The 9,403-nt window shown below is 41.6% G+C and overlaps 2 protein-coding genes across 2 annotated transcripts in view; one reads left to right on the top strand and one right to left on the bottom strand. All coding sequences in view use genetic code 11, as the record gives it.

Annotated features, from left to right (window-relative positions):
• The window catches only part of EGR_05384 (hypothetical protein), a gene marked incomplete at both ends in the record, with an annotated part of 7,694 nt that extends 6,771 nt beyond the window's left edge, over nt 1-923 (bottom strand). Inside the window, 2 exons of the mRNA XM_024494633.1 lie at nt 771-845; nt 892-923. Coding sequence (XP_024350960.1) covers nt 771-845; nt 892-923 — 107 coding nt within the window. The remainder of the gene's footprint in view (nt 1-770; nt 846-891) is intronic.
• A 7,162-nt stretch (nt 924-8,085) lies between these two features.
• On the top strand, nt 8,086-8,262 carry EGR_05383 (hypothetical protein; the record flags this gene model as incomplete). Its single annotated transcript, XM_024494632.1, has 1 exon — nt 8,086-8,262. One exon carries the CDS (start codon nt 8,086-8,088, stop codon nt 8,260-8,262), a length of 177 nt encoding a protein of 58 aa, XP_024350959.1.
• Nucleotides 8,263-9,403: the final 1,141 nt, after the last annotated feature.

Raw genomic sequence — 9,403 nt, 5'->3', positions numbered from 1 at the left:
AGATGTGTGCTCACTGCCACAATGAGCTTTTCATTGAAGCAAACAGGTTGGGGCTCGTTGTCAGTTCTGGTGCAATTCATGAATGCGACGCTCCCGTTGTCATTGGGAAAGCAGGACTGAATTATATTGCAGTCCAAATTGTCGTAAAGACAACAAACTTTTCCGCTTTAACTAGAAAAATTTACGAAAACTATGAATATTACGCCAGAAAACTATCGTGATAGTTCCAGCAGGCAGGGGGCGAAAGAGAAAGAAACCAGTAGACAGAAAACTAACATCGGTATTTATGGGCGATACTACAAACGAAGGTCAAAGTAGGAAGCACTTCTAGCTGAGGTGGGTCATGTTTATGCATAAAACATTTTCACATTAATATAACAAAGGTTTCTTGACTCAGAAATTGTCAGCAATTAACAACAAGTTATGTTCGGCATGGCTCACTGTTTGCAGCAGTCGCAAGTGCAAGTTGCATGCCAACTCAGAATGGTGGTTAATGCTAATGAATGCGTGTCCCAAATCATCACAATTCCTTCTTCTTCTTTTGAGCCCCAGCCTTGATGCTGGTTATGTTTGCCGATACGGGAAACAGTAAAGGAGGGACTCGCTTCACTTACCCCTATGCATTTCTTGGTGCACGCAAGAGTCGGCAGCCTGCCTGCTGGCCAGCTGGTAGGGAAGGGTACAGCTACCGTATTGTGAGTCCTGGATGTCAAGATGGCCCAAATATTGCGTAAGGGCACAAGTGTTTTTGGATGTTGTCGATCTTTTACCTGTAGACATAACTTTTTTTAATAATCGATCCACCCACCGATTGTTCATTCCACACAAATGAGATAAGAACGAGACTAAAGTTGGGATTACAAGCCAAAACCGTCCAAGTCACCCACTTACCAATTCATCCATGCATTTAGCTGCATATTCATGGTTATTTATAGGAACTTGTGATTGACCTTAGACGTGGAGTGGTGCTGTTGTTAAAGTAAGGTAGCATTTGATGTGCAACTAACGCCGTCTCAGCCAATTTGAATAGAGGGAAGGAGGGAGGAGGCGAGAGCCAAGTTTGGCAAGGATTCCAGGATTGCAGCCAAAGACATACGAATAGGCTTAACTCTAGCAAATAAGCCGAGTAGGAGTTCTTTTCCTGATTGAGGAGGAAAAAATAGCTCTAAAAAGTGGGAGGTAAGTGTAAATGAAGCACAAAAAACGAGTTTAGAGTACCCAACTGCACTTCTAGTTCTCAGCTCCCTAACTCGCCAATGCTCAAGTTCTCTGCCTCATTTTCCTTTTAGTTCAATGTTTCCTTGCCCCTCCACAACTTAAGTTTTCTACCCATCCACCTTACAATCCAGGGCCCCACTCCTCAGCCTCTCTACCAATCTGGGTATCCAGCCACCACTCCAGATTACTATCTCACTACTGCTCTCTACTTTCCTATCTCCATGACTCTACCCTACGATTAGAACTACAAACCACCTTTTCCATAGTCAAGCATTTATGAAAACCACTTTTCTTGCAGAAAATACTGTGCTTGCAATTTGGAAAAAAGGCTTTTAGGATGCCCTTCTTTACACTGCACTGGAGGGAAAGGTGTTACCTACGGATTGTCAGAAAGGTTCACTTTACCTACCTCTGAAATCTAGGAGGGGGCTTAGGGTAGAGAGCGTAGGCTATGGGGTTCATCTGAATATTCTTAGGCTACATTGCGCTGCGCTTTCTAGAGACTGCCAAAATGCATCAATAACGAGATTAATTAACCACATTCTACCACTCACAACTGTATCTAAGCATGATTATTCAGACATGCAGCCATGAACACACATGCACAGATATGTATTTGAGTTAAAAAGCTCATCATCATCTCCGCTAGGCTGTTCAGCCTGATCATCCTAATCTTAATTGCAGCATGTCAGCAACTACGGTTGTTGAACAGGCACCAATTCAGCAGACTCCTCTGGAAATTGGTGAAAAGGTGCATCCTCCTGTCATTAATATGCCACTGATGATACGTTCCTGTGCAGTAGACTAAACATGCATCTTGATTGTTGGCGCTTTAAAATGCCTTTTTGTAACGCTTAATGCAGTTTGCTTTTTTGTTTCAGGAGTATTCTAATGTACTAAAACTCCGAGCAGATCACTGGACGGGTCAATTTAAATTCAAGCATCCAGCTTTGAGGGTTTGATTTCGTTGCCATAATCTTAGACAAAATCTTGCATAATTCTGTGAATTTTGAGCCACCAAGGCGCCACTGTAAAGCAAGTAAGGATTTACATGTACATTGAATGCACCGAATGAAAAATTATGCCTACAAAGCGATGATTTAATGGTCTGTTCTCGGTAAAACTAACTCGGACATATTTAAATTAGCACTGGGCAAGAGTGAGAATGAACAAGCTTTGATGTTTAAGGGAATATCCTCATAATACATTCGTAACTATTAAGTAGGTGACGCCTTGCAAATAATAAGCAATAAATGTTTGAAGGTGTTAAAATGTCAGCTGATCATCGTTTAACTCACCTCCATGCACCACTGAAAGAGTCTCATGTAGACCGCCTCGTCTTTGGTAGCACCGTTGTCTATCCCTCTATTTAAATACCTTTTTCCCAAAATCAAGGTATCCACACAGGATTACAATACGATTATCAGAAGGGAGCAAAATGTGAGGAAATATCTGATACCAAATTTATCAGCCTCCTTTACGTACCCGACTTCACCTCGCCTAGATATCATTCCATGCTAACAACCATCTTCAATCTCAATAACTACTACACGTGTTTGAAGCACAGTCGAGTGAATTTGTCTATAACTTAATCGATGGATTTGCTTCTTTCCCTTTATTAATTTTAGCATTTAAACTTTTGAATAAATAGTTTGGCTTCTGATTTATGATCAAAAATGGATTGGATCTGGAACCTGAGAGGAGGGAATCAGTAAAGTCAACTCGTATCCCCGATGTTGAAGTAGTAAAGCATATTTTGTAATGATGAGCAAGCGACAACGGAAAGCAACCTGTTTCCGAAAAGATGAGCAAAGAGCTCCGTAGCATTGCCCTCATGGACATGACCACAGCGCAGAAAGTGGGGTCTCTTTTAGATGAGCCGCCTCAATAATTGCTTGGAAATGGAATAAGTTGTTAGTTGTACCTTTATTTTCTTTTATTTGGGTTGCCGTGATTGAGAGAGGTTTGCTGAGTCGACCTTCATCTGATAGTAGATTAAAGTAATGGGTTGCTTTAGTATATGCTCCTACAGTATTTACACCAAATAGATGTTAGAAGAATTTCTACAATAAACATGACTGAGCTATAAGATGCTACCAACTGCATGCAGGGCACACGGTTTTGGCTTATTGTTACAGCTCATAATATTTTCGGCTGATTATTACCTATAATGAAATGGACAAAGTGCGAAGGAAATTATTAACTACAGCAGCAACCACGTGACAGTTCATTTTATTCAACTGACACTTGGCACCTTTTCTCACTTTTATCTTCCTCTTTTACATTCATACAAAGAAATACTCATCCTCCAAAATGAATGCCCTTTTTTAATTTAATTTCTGACCTACCTGGAGGCACCAGCAAAGGTGGTGGTGTGCTCAGCTACCAGTAAATAGAAAACAGGCACATCTTCTACAATGGTGCCACCAATGCAGGAGCCACTGTACATTATGCAAGGTCATAATTGGTAGGTGTACGGACTTCTAAATGGCCACGTGGTTAGCCCACAAATCGTTGAGTGGTTAAGAATATTAGTAGCTCATGGAGATTTCCCTGCCACTAGAGCAGTGACTAATTCGTGGCAACAAATGAAATAGGCTTTTAGGTAAAACGACAAAATTTACTGCGCTCTATTATCATATTGTTGCAAATAAACGGTTTTTTATCGCATCTATCAGAAAACACGCTGCTCAAGCATGAAAAGCGTGGTGAAGTCTGCACTTGAATTAATCTTTGGGAACAGAAAGAGGAGTATAACTAAGTGTAACTAAGCTACTCGGAATTTACAGCGAAGCTCATAACGAGGCCTTTTACTCCATACCTTCGGTGCTTTGCTGTACCCATTTCAATTCATCCCTAACGTCTCGATCAATCGTACTCCTTCCCCAAAACTTAAGGAATGGCTGCAGTGCATTGAAGCTGATGCCCAAGTGCCCAAGTGGGTGGCTTGACAGCATGTCTTGGCTACACGATAATAAAGAAAACTCTTTTCCTACGACTGTAATCACCGTGAATAGACAACGGATTTTATCGAGGACCGACGTCTGCAGTCAAATGTAGACAACTTCGTTTTAGCTCTTTTTCTCTTCCAGTGTATCGTATACTAAAGTATATGGCCACTCATTCTCGATGAACTATTACAGGTCGTGGTCAACAAAAACAATCATAGGCGCTTTCAAATATTAAAAAACACTCCAAATTCTATAATTGTTGTGAGAAGACTGTTACCAATGTTAATCAAAAGACGATAGTCACTACGTTAAAATAAAATGCAAATGTTAATAATCTCCCTTTGGAGTCGCAACATGTGCAGAAAATTGAGCAGGAATTAAGATGAGTTGGAGTCCATCGTTTTCATCTCTTTGTCACCAACTTTTGCTTACACTAAGCATTCCAGAGAGGCCTAATTTTCATCAATTTCCCCAAACAATATTGTCAATCAACTAATGCGGGGACACGTTCGTCGTTTGCATTTACCGATCTCTCAGTAGTCCCACAGCAAGACAATTGATGGGGCCTAATGGGGAGGATTGGTTGAAGAGCTTACTAGGGTACAGATTGGCCAATATGCTCATAAACAAATGGTCAATTTGTACGGTTTCAGTCATTCATCCATCCACTCACGCAGTGGTGCGGAAAACTTAAGGTCCAAAAGCGTTCTTCCAAAGGCAGGTTGGACATTAGCTATTTTTGACTTATAAAATGAGACTACAACCGCAGCTGCATGCTGAGATAACCAGCAGCCAGTACGTCAACGCCACCTAGAAAGAGTGAATCCAAATGTCTATAAATTTAAACCTGTCTATGCTAGTTGCCTGTTGTCTAAAAGTAGGCATACACGAATTCTAGAACTACGTAACAGAAACGGATTATTTGGGTGCACCAGTAGGTAAAAAATCTTCATAATTATATTAATGCCAACACTTCCTTGAATGTTTTGCAACATGATAATGCATGGGCATCAATTTGCCATCAACAAAGTTGAGAGCTTGCTAAGCTCTACACAACTTGATCACCTAACACTAAGTTATAAGTACTGCTGATCAGTCTATCTGCAGCAGGTGTGTGTAGGCACGAACACTAACGCGACAGCACGCAGTAAATCCGGAAGATGAGGGCCTCATAAAAGGCGTATTGCTGCCAAGAATATAAGCATGTTACTAGATATCATTTTTTATTCTTATGCTCAAATCAAAACAAAAATCCTTTAAAATTGCCTCGAATGACTGACAATCAAAGAGGCTGCAAACTACTACATGAAGCTACCGAGGGGCGAGCTACTTGATCTTCAAACGCTGAACACTTTCAGATGACGCGAATTTTACACTGATCCCGTAATAGATAGCGCACACATCACATGCAAATCCGTAAATTCGCATGAGAGTAATGTCACATTTTAATGTGGAAGCCAAAAATCCTAAAATTTTATTTCCTACCAGAAGATATGCACTTATTTACTCTATTGAGTCAACCTTTTTGATCCGTCCCGGATTGGGTTATTTTGTAAGGTGCCCGAGATGTCTTGGTATACTCTCTTGCCTGCATGCCTGCAATTTTCCACTGGTTAGATTAAATCTTGGTCTTTCCATATGGCTAGAGCCAACTGCAAGTCTTTTATTTTTATTATTCTCATTTAGTCAATTTCCCCTATACTATTTCGTGGCGGTAAATCATTTAGACCATTTGTCTTAAGTGCGAATTGCCACGGTCTTGGGCAGAATTAATTAAACATCAGAAGGCAGCCTTATAGATGTCACACTTATCTCGTTATTGGGCTACTATCCCGAAGGATTTTCGATCAAGTTGACACTGCGAGAAACACCCACAAACAGAAGCCTGATTTTAAACACCAACACTACCATTTTTTGTAAAACGCGATGCACGTTTGGCAATTATTCTACTTTAAACAGCCTACATTTGCTAGGAACCATAGATGACACGAGACACATTGAAGATGAATTGCCAGCTACGTGGCAAATTTGTGACTTAAATGGTTGCATTTGCACTGCTCAAGGTATTGCAAAGCAATTCATAGAAAACTTTAAAGAAATAGGCACATAAGTTTGATAAAAATATGATTTTGCTTTTGTACACAGAAAGGAATTACTTTTAAAGATTCTCCTATGAAAAACTATGACCAATTTCAGGTGTCTCGACTCTTTTCAGTGACTACACGGCGCTTCTCTATTGCAGAAAATAATTTTTAAACCAAATATGTCTTTTTATCTTACGATGCTAAATCCTACCCTTTTATATTCTTGTCATTCTTTTACTCCAACGAACGCAAGTCCATATAAGCTGCTTTTTGACAGTGGTAATCAAGGATCTGAATCAGATAATCAGCTCTCATGACAAATTTTGCGTCAAAATATATTTATGTACAAGTCCAACATTGCGATTCGATAAAATCAGCCATGGTGTCCGAAATTGGTCATGATTTCATATACCAAAATTTTCATCATATTATCTCACTGTGTATAAAGACGTCCTTAAATTGCTGTGAAACACCTTGCACAATGCAAACGCAACCATGTAAGTCACAAGTTCGCCGCGTGGAAGGCAATTCACCTTCAACGTGGTTCGTGTCACTTTTGATTTTCACTAAATGCAGGCCGTCTATGTTGAATAATTGCCACATGTGCAACGCGTTTTACAAATAAATATAATTATTGGTGCTGGAACTCAGGCTTCTGTTTGTGAGGAGTTTACATGGGTGCTTACCGCGGTATGAGCTTGATAGATAAAGACATCCCAATAGTAGCCCAATAACGAGATAAATGTGACATCTATGGGGCCGCCTTCTAAGGTTTAATTGTTTGAATTTATATTGCGTTTACTCTAGAAGAGTTCTACTCTTTCTAGTTTTACTACATGTCTTTCCAAATCAGGGTAAACAATGATTTCGTCATGTTGGATGTTCTTAATAATTTGCAGATTAATCTTTAGACAAGTGTGATGTTAATCCTCCTCTGCACCAGTACCAATGCCTCCACCGCCACATGTCCGCGCACAGGTGCACGGGCCGCGCAGGAAACAGCGAGAGTCAGCAGCAAGCATGCAACCAAATGTGACAGTTGGTTTATTTAGACAGACTCATTTAAAGCAGAATTAGTTGTGTGGTGTTACTGGAAATGATTGCATTAGAGGAACCTAGCACGCTTAAATCAGCATCTACGAGTACCAGGTGGAAGATAAGCCATCTGCATGAGTGCTACGGTCTGGGTGTGCTAGATCCTCCCCTCATCCACGCATCTGTTGAGGAAATGGAGACGAGGCCGATGACGAAAGCACCGATAGACGCAAAGGTAATTGAGAGACTCATATTTAAGATATGATTGAATCGCGGATGCAACTTTCCAGACTTGGTAGATGGGTGATCCCATGATAGGCTTTGAAAGGTTCAATCACCTCTAGGTAGAGGAGTGGATTTGTAAACAAGTGGGAAAGGAGGGCGAATGAATGTAGAACAGATTGTTTGACAGATGTGTCTGACCCAGATGGATGGGTGCTTCATGGATGACTGGATGTGCAATTAGATGGATGAGCCAGGCGTGGGTGGGGGGACAGATGCTCAGAAAGTGGGCACAAATAAAGGTGAACATATTGAGGATTAGTAGATTGGCAGCAGAAGAATTCAGGTTTGACAGACCACTGCATTCAAAATTAGTGAATGGTTACATCCGATGTGGTAATATTGACGAATTAAGACTGGGTGGCTGAGTGAATTTAAGAAAATTTGAAACCGAATTAATTGATGAGGGTAGATCTGTCGACGGCTTTACTATTCCCATGATGTATATCAAAGTAGTAGGCACTAACTTAACTACAGTATGGAGGTGACATTACACTGGTCGCCCACCATTCGCAATGCTCAGCCGGCAATGCTACCGTCGCCAGGGAGAACTTGCTCGCGTGCCACTTGAACAGCGCGCAGTTGCAATTGCACTCGCAGCGGCTATCGGCGAATCGGTGGCACCATCACTGGTGATCTCTTGCTCAGTAGACCCAGCTCCTCTAACAATGCCTGCCGTCGCTGACCTGTAGATTGTACGCATTTGGGAGTGATAACTACTAATGAATAATGAGTAGTTATCACTCCCAGCAATCTGACATCACGGAACACATTAGAACAATGCCCAACTCCTTACACATTTGGACCACCAACTCAGTAGCATGTCATCTGTTCATACTAATTCTGTCACTGGTTTACCAGTCCTGTACTCGTACACTTATGTTCCACCTCGGCGTGTGTTTTATAAAACCTTCAGAGAGGACCAAGGCGATATAGTCGTAGGCAGATCAGCAGCCTTAGTGACGTCTGTGCTGCCAATCTGTCAATCCCTTCAATGAGGTCATACCATACAGCCCCTTTAAATGTAACTTCAGCCAGTGCGAGAAATCACTTTGTAAGAAGAAATAACCCCGATTTACCCTCCTCACTGTAAAAAAATGCTACCGATAGCCACATCTGTAGAGAAGTACCTACTGACACTACGCCAACTGCTCACAGCTGTTCGCATCATCAAGTTCAGGAAGCTGACCAGTGATAGAATGGGACTCAGGTTCACCGACTTAAAACCGGGCGTTAAGCGACCAGTTGCCTGTCATTGGAAACTACTGTCGGTCTGTGTTCGAAGTCGCTGGCAGTAACGCAGTCAAGCGGCTGGGCTGCGGTGTGAAAAGGAGGAACATATGTCAGGCACAGCTCTGCAAAGTCGTTTCACCTTATTCTGCATCGTAGTCTCGATCTCGGGAGAATGCGCCATGAACTGATATTAAAAGGACCCTCTGTAGGGCGCTGTCCAGCCCCAAGTAAAACGTTCTAGAGTAATTTCTTTGCTTTGTATTATAAAAAGCACGACTGGTGATGCCATGTTCGTGAAAAGTGTTGGTCTCCAAATTTGAGCGTGATTCATCGCCCGGCCTTCGGTTCTGTGCATTTGGTGGTCTTAATGCATTTGGACACCAAGGCAAAGGGTGGTCACTCGAAAATTCTTAAAACTAAGCTGCCTTGTTCAGTCACCCACAAATCTGCCTACTCAGTCCTAAATTCACTCAGTCTCTGCTGATTGGCTCAAATCAGCCTAACCACTTGAAGGAAAAGGCCAAGGCAAATCAGCAAGGATATATATGCATAGCTAAACCCACTGTCACGCAGATTTACTTTTGGGCAATCTACACTGCT

The sequence above is a fragment of the Echinococcus granulosus genome (assembly GCF_000524195.1).
Source record: "Echinococcus granulosus chromosome Unknown EG_S00039, whole genome shotgun sequence".
Taxonomy (NCBI): Eukaryota; Metazoa; Platyhelminthes; class Cestoda; order Cyclophyllidea; family Taeniidae; genus Echinococcus; species Echinococcus granulosus.
Note: the sequence above shows the minus strand (reverse complement) of the source record. Positions and strands in the feature narration are given on the sequence as shown.